We start from the raw sequence: 18,003 nt of genomic DNA on the forward strand, positions 1-18,003 counted from the left end.
GATTTGAATCGCTTCATCAGATTTCAGGTCCAAAACTACAGACTCTGATGTTTCACCCATAGTCACAATTGATTCATATTTATGTTTGAAACGCTAGAATTTCCCATTACAATATTTTTCCATCCTAACCCGTCAACATTTTATTTGAAATTATATTAACTTCTCGTATATTATATTTCATTGAGATGGTACTTATTATTGCCATAACACCCCCTCCTCCTGTAATGAAGTATTATTTACATTCCTGAACAATTTTGGAGACAATATCATTCATCAGCGCGTGTTCCATGATAAATTTAGCAATATGCAAAACGGCTATTACGAATGTAGATACTCATCAGTTATTTTTGATCCAATGTGTAGGATTAATATGTTCCACTCTCGCGTAACGTGTAGATGGGTTTGTGTAGCAGCGAGCTAGCCCGGGGCTGTCCAAAATTTAAGCGAATTTAAACTTTATCTACTGAGTGTTTAGAACTAGTGAAAATTCGGGTGGAATGTACGAGTATGTATGGCGCATGTATGATGGCCGCGGGCGTATCGGTACACCCCTCGATGATTAAAACGAGCCGACTTGATTACGTTGCATGTTTGTGCCCTTTCAGCCAGAGAATGAATGACCAATAGGTTTATTTAGGGGCCGTATACAGCCTGATACACTCGTATTTGTAAACAGCTTTTTTCAAAGATGAACAGTGAAAAGAGTTGGATCACTGAAAACATGCTTTCACATATCAGATCACCTCAGTGGTTTCAAAGAGACATAATTATCAGGATTAGACGAAAAGCCAATTTTCGTAGACTTCTAGCATTATACATTGATAAGACCGCCTAATTGTACCTTATGTGTTCCTTTTCTTTCTATTTCTTTTTATGTGGTGTACAATAAAGAGTATTTATTATTATTATTATTATTATTATTTATTAGAGTCTAGTTATCTAGAGTTGACCACTCAGCTAGACTTGTCAATTTTTAATCCCTGTTTTTTTTAGTACAGCGGCCACAAACTACCTGTTGTTTAATCTTCTATCATGTGATTTGAAACAATTGAAATCGCAACCCTAATCTCAGACTTTATGAGCCACCTCAGCTCTGGGGTCTACATGGCTCAATTGACTCCGACCGAAGTACGGATTCAGATTTATTTTACGAACAATTTGACTCATTTCGAATAGTCTATCTACATATACCACAGTCGAAGGCTTCTTTCAGAATTTTTTTCTTCTTTGTATTTCACCTCACATATCCACCTGCCAGAAATACGCACCTGTAATTAAAAAATAGTTGACCGTTACAGTTTTTGTTAACCTGTCCCCTGCTTCGATAGTCCAATAAAAAGTCTAAGCAACTCAATCACGTGACCGGCGCACTATGGAGCGAAATTGAGATTTATGGACATAGCGATTTTTTTCACAATTTCTATTTGAAAAAAATACCTATCGATAGGTTACGTTATTCTGATGAATAAATGCTTCACAAGTTTTTCTCTAAAACCAATAGTTTGACTGGAAAAAAATATTTTCCATTTTCGTTGTATGGAATGAAACATAAAGTGGTCGATTTCGACTAAGCCTTGACAGATCTTGCTTTGAAACTACTTAAGCCTTGTTCTATGGCTTGTTGACTGTAATCCTACGCTATCAGCGCGCATCCAAAGTTGCCCGTTCACAAGTTATGAGGTTCTGAAAAATTAAAAAAAAGTAAGTAAAAGTGACTTTTTTTTGGAATATCTTTAAAGATTTAACAAAAATATAAAGATTTTATACGTTAATAATGTAAATTAACCTTAAATTACTGCTAAAAACACATTTTAATAAACTTAAAAGGAATTAAATCAGCGATTTTTTTTTCACAATTTCTGTTTAAAAAAAATACCTGTCGATAGGGTATGTTATTCTGATGAATAAATATTATGAACGTTTTTCTCTAAAACCAATAGTTTGGCTGGAAAAAAATATTTTCCATTTTCGTTGTATGGAATGAAACATAAAGTGGTCGATTTCGACTAAGCCTTGACAGATTTTGCTTTGAAACTACTTGAGCCTTGTTCTATGGCTTGTTGACTATAATCCTAGACTAACAGCGCGCGCACAAAGTTGCCCGTTCAGAAGTTATGAGGTTCCGAAAAATGAAAAGTAAAGTAAGTAAAATTGACTTTTCTTTAGATAAGACGACAAGAGAAAGGTTAATTACATTACTAAAGTATATAATTTTCATGTTTTAGTTGAATCTTTAAAGATTTATACCCAAAAAAAGATACTTTTACTTACTTTAATTTTCATTTTTTGGAACCTCATAACTTCTGAACGGGCAACTTTGGGCGCGCGCTGTTTTTGCAGGATTATAGTCAACAAGCCATAGAACAAGGCTCAAGTAGTTTCAAAGCAAAATCTGTTAAGGCTTAGTCGAAATCGACCACTTTATGTTTCATTCCATACAACGAAAATGGAAAATATTTTTTTCCAGCCAAACTATTGGTTTTAGAGAAAAACGTTCATAATATTTATTCATCAGAATAACATACCCTATCGACAGGTATTTTTTTTAAACAGAAATTGTGAAAAAAAAATCGCTGATTTAATTCCTTTTAAGTTTATTAAAATGTGTTTTTAGCAGTAATTTAAGGTTAATTTACATTATTAACGTATAAAATCTTTATATTTTTGTTAAATCTTTAAAGATATTCCAAAAAAAAGTCACTTTTACTTACTTTTTTTTAATTTTTCAGAACCTCATAACTTGTGAACGGGCAACTTTGGATGCGCGCTGATAGCGTAGGATTACAGTCAACAAGCCATAGAACAAGGCTCAAGTAGTTTCAAAGCAAGATCTGTCAAGGCTTAGTCGAAATCGACCACTTTATGTTTCATTCCATACAACGAAAATGGAAAATATTTTTTTCCAGTCAAACTATTGGTTTTAGAGAAAAACTTGTGCAGCATTTATTCATCAGAATAACGTAACCTATCGATAGGTATTTTTTTCAAATAGAAATTGTGAAAAAAATCGCTATGTCCATAAATCTCAATTTCGCTCCATAGTGCGGCGGTAGGGCGACGGCACGCAGCGGCCGCGCCGCGTGCTTCGCGATTTGACGCGCGCCGCGTTTAATCGCATTCCCGACATTCATAGTACAAATTATCTACACATTTGTCTTTTTGTCTAGGAATTCTAAACTACCCAAGATGATATAAGTTAGAGGTTACTGACGTGGACAAAATAGTGATGAATTTTCGTTTTAAATGACTGATGTATTCACAACATTTAAAATAAGTAACATTTAAATACAGCCTCAACGGGTTAGGTACAAAATTATGAAGATCGCTATCCATAAAAATCTTAGTCTATGTACTGTCTCATATTAGACTCATATACTATCGTCTTGTGAATGTTTATTTTATTTATCATCTAGATCTAGATACCCATTCTACCTAAGCAAAAAGTGAAAGAGAACGCAAGTAGCTCGCTGCCGTTTCTTTTACCACGATCCAGGATCTAAACTGGCTTTGCGACAGTAAGTCCGATCGATTAACGGTTTCCTATCGGAAATAGGGAGTAATTAATGGTACTTTAACGGTCCCCTTCTACTGCACTAGCTGCGTTTAATTGCATCACTTAGTTTCGCGTTGAGATAAGGTTCTCAAGAACTATCGTAGCTGGCTCATAAGGCTATTAGTTAGAACGTTCAAGACGAATATTCCAACTAACAAAAACATTAAACCTTAGAATAGCTTTTAGTGAATAAAACGAACAATATTCACTGTTTCTGCATCTCGTTTCATTTATCACATGTCGGTACGAGTATATCACTTGATTCGTTAACAAATGAAGTTATACATTAACTATAGTGTTTGTATTAGTTGAACAATTAAGCTTTAGCTAGAACCAATATTAAATGAGCAGGGATCGACGCATCATTTATTATTTAACTCGCGAAACGTGCGATATTAATGACTAAATTAAGATGTATTTTAACGGTTCAATCAATAATGTAGTCACATACATAGATGAGACTATTCCCACCTCTCGTTCCCACCACTGCAACTCCTGTGTAGCCAGGATCTACAGCTTGACCGCCACAAAAACCCAACCAATGAAGGTCAAGTTTGTCCCGGGGGAAAGTTAAACACATACATAGATGATCGGCCATTGTAGCATAAAATTGTAAATAAGACATACTTACAAAAAGTACTTTTCACAAATGGATTGATATGTTTACAGACAGACCCATATTTAACTCTATTCTTAATAAGCATAATCTTCTAAATCAAGTACATTCATAAAAATGTTTAACCTTAGACTGGAAGATATGCGTGAAATCCTTAAAACGAATGTAGCGTAAAGTCAAAATACCCATGAAGTCGCGCTCCGCAAAGTCGCACTTGTGTGACAAATGTAAAATATCATTGTCTTGTTCCAGGCCCGTGCCGGCGGTCGAATGCAGCTGCTGGTGAGATATCTACTTGACTTTTCCCTCGTCGAAACCGCTCCGCCGCTTGGCTCGCTGCCTTCCAGTTAATTATAGCTACGGGTGACACAGACGTACTTGAAACTTGAAATTGCACTCGAAAATTTTAATCCAAGTTATTTGTTTGTCGAGCTCCAGATTCTTTTAAATTTTATTTAATACTTCAACTACTATAGACCCAATTAACCTAGAAAGCGCCGTTCACTACGTAAACCTTCTATGATAGCATACCAAACAAAAACAAAATAAGGTATCGCTGATTTATAACAAGCACTCCCAAAGCTTCTGTGTCGGGATTCTGTATAGGGCAACATAAATGTGCCAAATTGAGCGCAAATATTCACAAGACCCTTATCTTTGTGTAATGAAATGAGTGGCGTTTACAAATTACGCGCCCTACGTCTCCACTAACGGAGGGTAATTGGTGAGATAGTGTTTTTCCATAAAAAGCTAACTGCCTGATCGAACGCTACAGAGATTTCCTTTTAAGAAATCCCACTCTATTTTTCCTGCCTAGCTTCGCTAGGCTACCGCATTAGTGAAATATTAAACGGGGAGTATTGTTTGTTTACACGTATGGAAGGACAGTTCATAAATAAATATTAGGTTCAAGGGTGAACGAACAAGTAGTCCTACGCATACTCGGGCCGCTAAAAATTTAAATCGTGTTAGACAGTGGCTATTCAAAAGACGCCCTTCTATTGGCGGGTCCCGCTCTCATTCGACGTTGCAAATCCCTCCTTTATTGAATTCTAAATTAGACCTCAGTCGAATATCCGACATTCTTCTGTAAATTAAACCACATTCGCCTTGAAAAAAAACTGGAATTTCGAAGGGCTACCTACCCTACATTCTTTGTGTTTTACAACAATTAACAACATTAATGAAAAACTCAATAAGGTAAAGAATATACATTAATTAACTTTACAGCAATAGGGATGTTTCCTGGGTCAAAAAGCAAGAGTTTTAATTAGTCCGTCAGTTAACTTATCAAAAAATACTCTACACGTAATTTTTACTTTTTCAAACTAATGAAAATTTAAAGAGATAAAGCGCGCCAAAGTTCATAAAAAGAGGCCCGTGACGTCAATGCTTGCATAAAAGTGCCGCACGTTGTGACGTCGTGCGGAACTTCAACGCACCATAACTATGTAATTATTTGTTAGATTGACAAATAAAAATATATGTGTCCAATATTTTTTGATATTAAACATGACGGACTAAAAAATTTTTTTTAGGAAACTAGCCTATTGTCTGTTTTAAACTGTTGTTGAATATTTCGTCCGCATTTTACAGCCTTTTATAGTTTCATATTGCACAAAAGTACGAGTTTCAATTTAATGGTACGAGTATTGTATTGTGCTATAAATTTCAGACTTACAAACCCTCAGGGGAAAAGTACTTAACGCGATACAGAAATCAAATCGTCATCCAATCAATCGACGTCGCGCACTGATTTTGCGCCATAAACAAGCGATTAATCACGTCCAGAGCTGCGCTGCGACCACAAACCGCATAGGGTCGTCCTCTCAGCGCCGTCGAGCCAAAATAATCGAGTTATCGATGCACCGGCGTTCCTGAAAGCCACACAGCGACGAAGCCGAGTAAATAATCCGCTTTGCCGACATCACTCGGAACTTTACCGATCGTTCTTTCGAATTCCCCGTTTTAAACTTGCATGTCGCAACAAAAGAGTAATAAGATCCGCATTGAATAAGTTCTCGGCTCGAACCTCTGAGCTAGACTTTAAATCTTATTCAAATGTCTGGTTTCTTAGCCGTACAATTTACGAATAACTCTAGCAGAATCGAAACTTAAAAGATTGGTTTCGCCAGTGAACGCCAGTATTTTTTTCATTAAACTTATGGCAGACAGCTACGTGACATATACATTCACTACTATTAAAATAGGTTTTGCCCTTAATATCAACTGCCGGGGTTTACTTTCCATTCTCATTTCTCATTTCTCTCGACAAAAGTGACAGTAATAAATGACAAAGAGAAGCGTCAAATATCGAGTTAACTCAGAATGGGTGAATGGAATTAGAGAGATGGACTTAGGTATAGATCTACTACATTATTTACAAATCTAAATCTACATATACGGTGATATAAACTACACTAAAAGAAGGAAAACTTGGAGACGAGTTTGGGGATCGGTAAAAAATCCCAGAGGTGGAGTACTACCGAAAAAGAGATTTGTTGAAACAAGGAAAACGCCCGAACCGTGATAGCCCTGAAAACAGTGCAAGCAAATAAAATGATGACTACTATCATAACAATCGAAATTCGAATGCTCCGAATTAGACAAAAGCTGTTAATTACGGATGTATTGGGTGGTTAGCGCAGTTTGCCGAGCAATCAACATCCGATAGGACGAAATGTGATTATTCCGAAGCCGGGCGATCGCCGGCCGCCGCGGGCCAAGCGCTGCATACAGACTCAGTCACAAGTATAATCTCGTTACGCGCTTTATTTATCGCCATTGTGTAATTAGAACAAAGGGATGTGAGCTTTACACGATAAATTCTGGATTAAAATTGTACTCTAGGAGGAGATCAGAATTCTGTTTTATTATTTAGTAACGTACCTACACTACCTACCTACCTACTAATTGTAAAGCTCTGTGTCATACATTTTTAATGCTTATAGAAAGTACCTACTGGTTACCTAAAAAAAGCTTTTTACAAAGATTTTGCATACAAAGACCGGATCATCTATCTATCATCTTAAGGAGTATGCTTAATCATTCGTCAAAGGTTTAGATCCCTAACACCCCTCTACATCACGAATTACCTGGACAAACATCTTAAACTATTTTATTGCCTAAAAGGCTGAACTTTCAAAGACAATGTAACCATCTTACCTCTGAAAGCTGTGCATTATGTCTGTATAAATACTAGTACCTACCAACAATACAATACTTCAGAGAGCCTGCATTTTCAGCAATTGAATATTGCATTTCCCATTAACGAGCTGAAAAGTAGAACTTAAATCGATCCTGGGACGAGCACGGAGGTGCAGCACAAATATTAAAGTGGGGTCCCTTGTACTACGGGCGCTATGATACATTTAGGAAGCGCCCGCCTCGCTCCGGCGCTCGCCTGGTGCATTATTTAGCTGCATTCTGCACTCGTGGCTTTATGCTCTGTACTTAATATTATACACTTTATTTTCACGTGGCAGCTACTTCATTGCGCACAATGGGAATCGTTAGTAAATTATGGTCGCGTGTATCTGTTATTAAACTTGGAGTAGTAGGTATAAGCAGGTATTGCAAAAACTAAGTTTTTGACTAAGTAGCAGTAGCTATTCTATTTAGTCGCGCATATTTAGAGCATCATCGTCATCGTGGCACCTAGTTCTAAACGCGTTTAAAAGTTTTTGTCGTTTTAGAATATAACATTATCACATAACGGTAGAAATATTAATGTAAGTTACTATACGTCGCGTAAAAGAGTAAGAACTATAATTCACGTGGAATATTAGTGTCTAAATATCGTTTTTCTAAGGAGGTCGTTTCGTTTCGAGGGTGTCTCGCCAGTCCTTCGTGCGCTCATTCCGGTCACGAGGTAGGCGGCGGCAAGTTATTTCCCCCATCGCCTCACGGCAACGTTTCAAAGATAGCAAACACTTCAAATGTGGTGGATATTCAGACGTTTGCTTAAAAGTACTTTAGTGTGTTTCCACGAAAATTGCTTAGCAAGCCTGCTTTTCCGTCGCGGAACGCACTTTACTTCATTTTTTTGAAGATTGAAATTAACTTATTATGTTATTATTATTATTATGTTGCTCATTAAATAAATAAATAAATAAATAAATAAACTCCTTCAAAATAGTACAAACATATTTATTTATCTTTGGAGGCTTTATAGGCTTTATAGAGGTCGGATTCAGTTATTACTGGATATGAGTTCAGTTTCACGATGATTTAACTTAACTTATATGCGATGAAAGTACATAATATTGAACGAACTCCAGTACCTAAAAAACACTTGAAAATCCCAAAAAAACATCAACCTAATTTACATTAAGGACGTTTACCTTTGTCCACCTACGACTTAAGCTTAAGTATAGTCAGAATAAAGCGGGTCCACTATAACGAGGCCGAATCACTAGGTAATAGGGTCACCAAACCCCTGGTCCGCTGAATCTCGACGACTCTACGGGCCCATTGCGGTCTGGTCAATGCGCAAAACACATCCCAAAAGCAGCCAATCCGCACTTTTGGACATATTCAAAGCTTTATTTGTATGAATATTGGTATTTTACAGAAATGCTGGTATCTCGTGTTAGAGAAAAAAGGAAGGAATTCATCTTTTTTTCGAAGATACATAATTCGAATCTCACGCGATGAAATTCGTCCAACAGCCACGCTAATTACCTTTTCTAAAGAATAATACTTTCACAACTTATCTTCTATTGAAAGAGCATCATGCAACATAAATATTCTCTTCCATTTTTATTGAAGTTTAAACTCGGCTAAACTAAGGCAACAAAGTATCAAACGTCATAGCCTGAGTGAGCGCAGAACAGTCGGCGCGCCTGATGCACATGTGTTCTACGAATGGAGAAACTTGGCGAATATCCGCCAACTCGTCTCACAAACAAATATTAATACATTACAGTACTGTCTGCAAGCAAACTTTCGTAAAACAATTTATTATTTTCCTTTTATGTAACTAACAAGATTCCCGAGCAAAATTGGATTAAGTTGTTAACAAATATATTCGACGCGGAATTTATGAGGTGTACCTAGACTTTTTTACTGACAACACAAACATACAAGCCTAGGCGCTTAGAAAGCATCACCTAGTTTCATTCGGGCTGGCATTTTTATATGAAAGTTTTAACACAGTATATTATGAAATGCAACGAGGAAAATATGTTCATGAAACTCAAGTGAAGTTGAAAATTCCTTCATAATACATATGAAATGATTTTTGAATACTCACGCAAACAAAACAAAAAGCGTATGGCTCTTACAAAATTAAACATAATCCCGGAGCCACTTCACCCCACCTTCATTTTCCAGTGACGTCATACTCATATATGCCACATAAAATGTCAACATTTTCCATTAATGCACGTCTATTTATAGCTATTGACGCATTAACACGTATATTCTTATTATCTCCTCGTTAAATAGAACAAGCTCTTATGGCGGGTGTAAGGAAAGGCTAACAATGAACGTCTCGAAATGTTCTATCTATTGTAAGGAACGATATCAACATTATAAGAAATTTACCTTATACTACTTTTCACGTAACGTATACAAATAGTATCAAAATAAGATTTAATTTTAGCCAGTATTCGTAGGCAGTTTGTCGTAGACTCGTAGTCGAGTGGTAGCAACGACCGCGTAGCTGGCTACGGGCTACGAAAGAGCTACGATACTACGACTATAACCCCATTATTTTAAAACTGTATTTTAGTTTGGCAAATAAAAAACTCAGTTGTGTAATATTTTTTTATTTCTCATTTTACACGGAGCCCGATCATTTTGTCGGACGAAACATACACCGTAGTTCGCCACATTTGGTTTTTCCTTCTCACCGACAGATTTTCTAATTAAATATCAGAATATTTTGAATGCATAAGCTTTTATGAGATAACAGGACTGGATTGAAGTTTCATTTGAATGGTGCTAACTGCTAATACAGATGCATGTGTCAATGCAGTATCGGGTACGCCATGGCACTGCGCTAATAATAACAGCGCAGGGTGCCGAGGGGAAGACAGACGGTCGTTATGAAATTTTAACTTAGATTACGTTGAGTATCGACGTGCAAGGATGATAGTCAGAGGAGGTCACAACGAGCAGGGCCAGCGAGCACGTGAGCTCCGCACCGGGGACCATTCATGAGCAAGGGCGGAGGCCGGCGCGCGCAGCGATCGATAGCCGGGTCGGGCGCCAGTACCCGGCCCGCCGCGCGACGCCTCGCACGCCCGGCCCGCGAGCCCATGACCGCCGCCCACAGATGACGGAGCCCGCCCGCGCCCTACGAGCACGCACCTCTAGCCCCGCAGCCAGGCCGCCCGCGCCGCCTCCGAGCCCCCCCACGCGTTCACACGGCGCGACGACAAGGTACGATCGATACCGCCGCAGCATCCGCTGACCGCTGCCCAGGCCAGCACCTGCCCTCCCGACTCCAGCCCGGCCTAACCCTTGCACGACCACGTGCTGTGGGGCACGCGCTCCCAGAATTAGCTAGACGGAGCTTACGTGAACTTAAAAACACGTTTTAACTCCAACACGCGCCGTGATGTTCTTAATTCTTAAAACCTCATTTCATAGGGTAGGAAAAATTTAATCGCGTGTCTATTTTAACTAAAAGAACTTCCCTTATAGTACCTACTTGATTTACAAATGCAATAATTTACATTTGAGATAACCTCTTGGTGATGTTCTAGATTTTTTAACGTTGAAAATTTTAACGTTGTCAGTGTTAGATTAGATAGTAGAGAGACCTCTGAACCGCCCTGGGTTCAAGTGGATTTAGTATAAATAAGATATTATTTTTCATGTGATGATAACCTATTTGATATTAAACGACGTTAGTTAATTCTTTGTAGATGTAACTTTTGCGTATACGTACAAACACGGTTCTCGAATAATTCTCACCAAATAAAATCCTCAGTGCTCTAATATTAAAAAGACTTTTAGAACATTCATTCCATGAAACGTAACAAATAAAAGAAAGTCTGCCTCAGTGAAGTGAAGTGTGAAACGAAGCCATATAGGGGTTTGCGCGGTGTATGCGGCATTGCCATAATTTGAGAAAGGGCAATGTGGTTCCAAATTTCTCTCAAAGTTAAACAAAATGTATGATGGAAAAAGTTAATATGCAAAGTCACTTGTGTACGTATGTTATTACAGCTAATTAATTTATCAAAATTTGTAGTAGATGCAACTCTCTCCCACTCTCGATCTCTATTAAGTTTACGATAACTTTCAAACTACTCGTAGTTGACTTGATGAAGTGATAAGATGCTTTGAAACTGCATATACTCGTATGACAAGTTAAGTTTAATATTTATGGACTATTTTAAATGATCTGATAGTGTGATGAATGTTTTAATCTTGGTTTTTAAGTACCTAACAATCTATATTTTAACTAAAGGGTTTTATTTTTTTCCGTTATTGCAGAACATAATTGTAAAATTTTATGATCCTGTAGGAACATATTTTATCGAATATACTACGAGTACAATCACTTGTTTAAGACTAGATTAATGTCTCTACGTGTTATATAGGTAACATTATGTTTATCACTCAGGTTTATCAATAAATATTTGAGTATTGAAATTGTCAGGGAAGTCCAAAGTGTACCAAAACTCTAAGGAAATTGTGTGTATTTTGCGAAATAGAGTAAGTTTTTTGATTATCACAAAAAGACAATCACGCGCGATTTCCCGTTTCAAAAACCGGAATAAAAACTATCCTATATTTCTTCCTGGGTTTCAATTGTTAATTCTCATCTAAATCAGTTTTATGCCTAAAAAAAAGATAACAGGCAGATTTACTTTCGTATTTATATTAATATGGTTTCGCTATACATATAACCAAGTTGGTTAAATTGTAAATATGCAGAAAAATAACTTATAAAGTCTATAAGAGTACTACTTTTCGCCAATAGACACCCACCCCTTCTTCATGGTCAAGTTATTTACATTTAGCCCACAAATTCTACAAAGCATATGAAAGTTTAAATACGGGTCTGGCTGGAAAGTACACACTGACAAACCGGAACGGACAGGTGTTAGTCCAACCATATCAAGGAAAATTCGCGAGCAGCCGTCAACAAACCGGGAAACTCCCATCGTGACCCCTCTTCTAACATCTAAGGATATTTTAATGGCTCCCTGACATTTCAAGTTGTATAGCGACAAACCTAAGTGTACGAAAGTAAATCTACCAAAACACATTTATCATTTTGCATCATGTGGTTAATGTTTTGAAAATACAATTTACTTTTACGCAGTAGGGCACTTGGATAGCTTGAAAAATTGTGTAGCAATGTTACTTGGAAATTACTCCACGGGAAGTAAAGGAAAAGTTATTTCTATTTTAATACGATTGACCTGGAAAATAGACTTTCTAAAATCTTACTATTTATTATTACTTACCTCTGAGCGCAACTTCAGTTCTACTTATTTATTAACGACTAAAGTTCTAAACTATTGCCGATTATAAGCTTTTGCATACCATCACAATAATAACACAACGTCGAGGTTGCTTTCATAAGCATTAAGCAGGTATAAATCGATAAGCTGATTACGTACCTACTCGGTGAAGGCTTGACGAGTCTGAATATACAGGCAGCCGTGGTGTGGGTAGGTCGATTATATGTCGTGATGCAGTGCAATTACTTGCTCGGTAAATGAAAATAGACCAAGGACAAATCTTGATCCAAAGGCCACCCACCCTACAACAGATACCACACCAGCCGTATCTAGTAACTTACCCTTACGAAGCTTTGTTTCAGTGATTTGCAAAACTCACGATACATGATTGATGCATCAGACTTTCAACAAAAAATGCAAGTCTGACATTTACACGATTTATATTTACTGAAAAGTGACGATCAAGAATTTTCAGTAGGTATTACTCATACACGTACTGTATGCATCCAACAAAATATTATGTGCATTGTGCAATCAGAAAGTCTAGATAACGAATCTCCCAATAGTGTTCGTTCGGACGTGGTTGATTTCAACATTTTAGTTACTCTGAATATTCTTCTCACATAAATTCTCACACCTACATTATTTTGAACTCGCTCAAACATAGAAAGGGGTCTGTGATTATTAGGGCAAAGTTACTATTGGTGATACCTGTATGACGAATATCCTGAATAATATAAAAGATCTGAAGCTTACTACATACCGACTCTGCACAGTGCAGTAGCGATAGTCGATACACCATTACATCTTTTACAAGAAACTGTTTAGATATTAGAATCAAAAATGTTATAAGTACCCTTTGCCGGCAGGTGATGCATCAACGATGAGTCGCCGTGCGCGGCCGTGACATGGGAGCGCAGGCATGGGCTGGCGCGCCGTGGCACCGCCGCACATCGCCGCCGGCTTGCTCCTCCTGCTGCTAGTTAACCTGCCAGGTAACCACACATCACATCATCATTTCAGCCGTAGGACGTCCAGTGCTGAACATAGGCCTCCCCCAATGCTTTCCATGTTGATCGATTGGTAGCGGCCTGCGTCCAGCGCTTCCCTGCAACCACAATACGCAAGGTAACCACACATCTTAGCACAAACTCATCAAGTTATTTAGTCTCCATTACAGGACCACGTGTCTCTAATTTAGCAGAAGCAAAATGGAGGATTTGGCCTAAACTCTCCATACTATCCGGCCAGACGGATAAGGCCATAGTCGGCTTTTACGATATCCGTGGCAAGGGTGGGAAAAATTAAATGCTTTAGTTCTAATTTAAGTTAATAATAATAATAATAATAGCCCCGCAGGGCAGCTTTGTGGCGAGCTGTTGGTGAGTAGCGACACCACGGGGCCAGTTGTTAATCCGAGTGCTCCCGAGAGTCGGTCAAGACCCTCGTCTTCGGCTTGCCGAAGTGGAATCCGAGAGGGTCTGCAGGACTTTCACCTCTGGCTTGCCTTAACCGGCCGGCCAGAGTGGAGTCGCTAGAGCTATATGCTCCAGGGGTGGAAGTGTTAAAGGGCATAACGCCGCGAGTAACTTCGGAGAAAGCGCAGCACACCTCTCTACACCCCTGAGCTGGCAGACGCCAATGTTGCCCCTCAGTCCGGTCTATACGACCCATGACGCCAGGGGGGGCCCATTTAGTCGCTGGCTAGTCACCGCCTGCCATTTTTTCAGTCCGAGACTATGAACCAGGCAGGTGTCCCGTAGTCTCCATCCATAGCCCAGTAACCAGTCCATCCATCCCTCATCCATAACCCTAGTCCATTCTCCAATAACTGCAATAGCTCCTGTGCACAGGCTGGGGCTGGTCTCTGGCTACATCCCATGATATAGTCAGAGACTAGATCCAGCATGTGCACCACTTTCACTTGTGTCGATTATTTTGCGCTTAAAACGGCCTCTACGTGTTGGATCTGTATCCCCACGCAAGCCTCATAAAGGACCGGGCCACTTTTGACCCGTGAGCTCCAAAGCGTACAAACATAATAATAATAATAATATAATTTATTTATTCAAGTAACATGACTCATTATTTGTTAGTTATAAAGGACTTAACCTATGTTAGTAATGGTCAAGCCATAAAGAAGTTCTGCCGAAAACAAAAGGTGGTAATATTCCCGTCGTAACGCCATTAACTAGGCCCATAATGACTGAACTGCAGACCAGCAGTAGGTACCTACTTATAGTCCAAGCAGTTCCTATGAGAATTAGGATCTTCTCAGAAATTTGAAGTTGCGGGTGGGCGTCACGTTTTCCACGAATGATATTATGTAGGCGAAATCTCGACGTCAGTAACATTAAGCAAAATCAAATTATTTACTAAGAAACTCGTAGTAGTAAATATAAATTCATGGCATAGTCTTATTACATGGTTAGAACTGAAAATATTGATAGAAACACAGCTAAACTAGCTTATGTTAGTTTTATTTAGTAAGATAGAGGTAGGTACCTATAGCTGAGGCCTTCCAACATCTATTTGAGTAAACACTCGACAAGAATTTCTGTTTAGCATAATATTTCAACTTGACACTAAACTGTTCGTATATGCTGGGAATAAGTGGTTCAACGTGGCCATGACATGAAATAATGGACTGTACCTACTTCACACATGGCTGGCGTCGCTGCCAGTATCAAATGCATCATGTTGCACCACGAGTGTAATTAAATGAAAATGTTCCAGTTGTGATACTCGTGGTAATTGTATTGAAGACAATGCATCCAATTAATGACTTCAATCTACATTTTGTAGCAGGTATAGCCAGTATAGCACGGATCAGTATAAAATAGATGTTACTACAAAACTTTACTTTTGTATATAAGCTACTTATTCCAAAACTGAGAATATCTTTCTCTTGTGCCAGTGACCTGCCACCAAGACCACCAAGATGCTGTGCACATCACGGCAATCCTCGGCGAAAGCGTCGTATTCAACTGCCAGGTGGACTTTCCTGAAGACATCCCGGTGCCGTACGTGTTGCAGTGGGAGAAGAAGGTAGGCGAAACGGTACGACGGCCCACACTCCACTCTTACAATACAACGCTGCTCATCTACCGTGTGTGTTTCTGTTCAGTAGAGGTCGGCTCGTCCGCGCGACGCGCCTCGCAGACTGTAAAGTATATGTTGACGTGCCGTGTCGGCTTCGACACCTCTTATTGTCCGTGGTAGTGGTAAAGCGCGGGCGCCGCGGGCCGGGGGCTCCGCCCCGACGCCCTCGCCCCGCGCGCGCCCTCCGCACGCCTTTTGTGTATCTGCCTCTTCTGCGTATTGCCTCGTGTACCAACCGCGCTCGCCCAAACGACCGGTCGACACGTACACCACAGTGACAAAGGCCTTCAAAGCGAGTCCGAGAGAGCAGCAGACCCCCGTTAGACGAACATGTACACATAACACTGCCACTTTACATATACGATAAGATTTTTCCAATAAGTACCTATAATTAAGTTTTCTTTGGGTGCACCAATTCGTTTTGTTCTGAGATAGTTCCGGGAGCACTCCGCTTGTACACGGCTGACACGGGGCACCGCACTCCCTCGCGCACTGGCGGCGGTTCTGTCTGTTTCTCTCTTCCTGTGGCTGTGGGCTTCACCCACGCTCTTCTGCAAACGTAGCTTCATGTACCAGTACATATTTACGACCCTTTTACATTTAATAATATCTGCACAAACAAAAACATATCTAAATCTATGCATGTGTAGCTTATTTCATGTTTTATAATTTGCATGCAAATTATTTCAATGTAGAACATTTGAGGTAATCAAGATCGTACGACAGAAGCTTTGGGAAATCTTCTCCAATGTGTATAAGTAAAATTTGTGTAGCCTCATTTGATGAAACTCATTGTTCATTTTCTTTTTCCTTGCATGTTGTTAATATAACGTAAGTAGCTTGTAGAGAATGTAAATCTTGTTACAGCAAATTCTTTCCAATGTAAGCATCCAATCAATCTTTGTTTGTTGTTTGTTCCGTGTTTATGTCGTAACGTCTTGCTTTGCTGTTACAAGATATAGGAGGAACGTTTCGATGTTTGTCACGTGCGAGTCGTACTTAGTGAGGAGGTAGCGTTACTTGACCAGACATGGGAGAGTAAGTCTGTAGTTAGTGTAATGTAAGTAGTAGTTGTTACGGCGCGCCAGTGGAGTCCCGGTTCTGACTTGACGTTTTGCGTAGGGACAGGACATCCCGATCTACATCTGGTACGAGAGCTACCCAACGCACAGCGGGGAGGGGTACGAGGGAAGGGTGTCGCGAGTCGCGCCCGACTCCCCATATGGCGCAGCTAGCCTCAACCTCACCAATATCCGCGAATCCGACCAGGTAGGTACACCATAACTATACCTACACTTTTTTTTTTCTTGCCTTTCGCGGTTTGCGTTTAGCCACAACGGTGTGGGAGAAAAGGTTAGGAAACGTTTAGGTAACCGCTTAATTATATCTAAAATCACTGAAAATATTTCATTTTAAACTAAGGAGAAAATGTTCAACAAAAGAAATTGCCTTAGGAAATGTCTATAATATTATGTCAAAAATTAATTTCTACATTTAAAATTATGTAATGTCCAGAACTCCAGACTGGCAGTTTCTATTAGATAGGGTAAACCACCCAATTATTGGCACTTTAAGCAGCTACTTCACAAAACCGGTAAAATTTGCATGTAAAAATATGTTTTATCAAAGAAAAAAACATTTATATTGGTCTTTTAATCTTTGCAGAATATTATAAAGTACTTATCATTAATAAATTAAATCATTTATTCAATATAGTGTACCTTTTAAAAAAATACCTCAAAATACCAGTTGTTGGCATAGCCAAACCTTTTATTGGCAGTGATAATTACCTATTATTGGCACTGTTCTCGCAAGACTGAAAAATAGCTGCTAGGTCTTATGTAGAGGTTTTAAAGAGATTCATGATAGAAATAAACAAAATAAAATCCCTTGTTATAAGAAAAGTAACATTTATTTGTATAGGAACATACCATATCAGTTCAAACGCTTATATTTAAATATGGTTTTAAACTTTCCATAAACACTTTTATCAAATCTTCTTTTCTCTTCGGAAATTCTTTTTTGTTACTGATTTTTATTTTATCCAGTCAACAAAAAGCTGTTCTTCCTCGTCAGTTAAAATTGTGAACGGACCGGGCTTAGAGCGATGATCAGGATGTTTCAATCTGAATTGTATAGTAGACCGTGGTACCACTTTCAAAGCCTTATTCCACTAATCCCGGGGATTAGTGAACTTTTTATTCATTAATCCCCGCTAACGCCAATGGAGCTTATAATGGGGATTAATGAACTTTTTAGTTTATTTTATTTTTCTATATTCAGAAAACTACGTTAAAAATAAAATA

General features: G+C 38.8%; 1 protein-coding gene across 2 annotated transcripts in view; it reads left to right on the top strand.

Moving 5' to 3' along the window:
* Positions 1-18,003, top strand: part of tutl (immunoglobulin superfamily member turtle) — a 90,755-nt gene that overhangs the window by 56,402 nt on the left and 16,350 nt on the right. For both annotated transcript variants that reach the window (XR_003656651.1, XM_028317315.1), the window contains exons 2-5: positions 4,422-4,451; positions 13,465-13,590; positions 15,513-15,655; positions 16,820-16,966. Coding sequence is in view for 1 of the 2 variants with exons in the window: in XM_028317315.1 (XP_028173116.1) it covers positions 13,518-13,590; positions 15,513-15,655; positions 16,820-16,966 (363 nt within the window). In the remaining variant the exon portion in view is untranslated. The remainder of the gene's footprint in view (positions 1-4,421; positions 4,452-13,464; positions 13,591-15,512; positions 15,656-16,819; positions 16,967-18,003) is intronic.

The sequence above is a fragment of the Ostrinia furnacalis genome, unplaced genomic scaffold (assembly GCF_004193835.3).
Source record: "Ostrinia furnacalis isolate ACB-3 unplaced genomic scaffold, ASM419383v2 OfSCF6157, whole genome shotgun sequence".
Classification (NCBI taxonomy): Eukaryota; Metazoa; Arthropoda; class Insecta; order Lepidoptera; family Crambidae; genus Ostrinia; species Ostrinia furnacalis.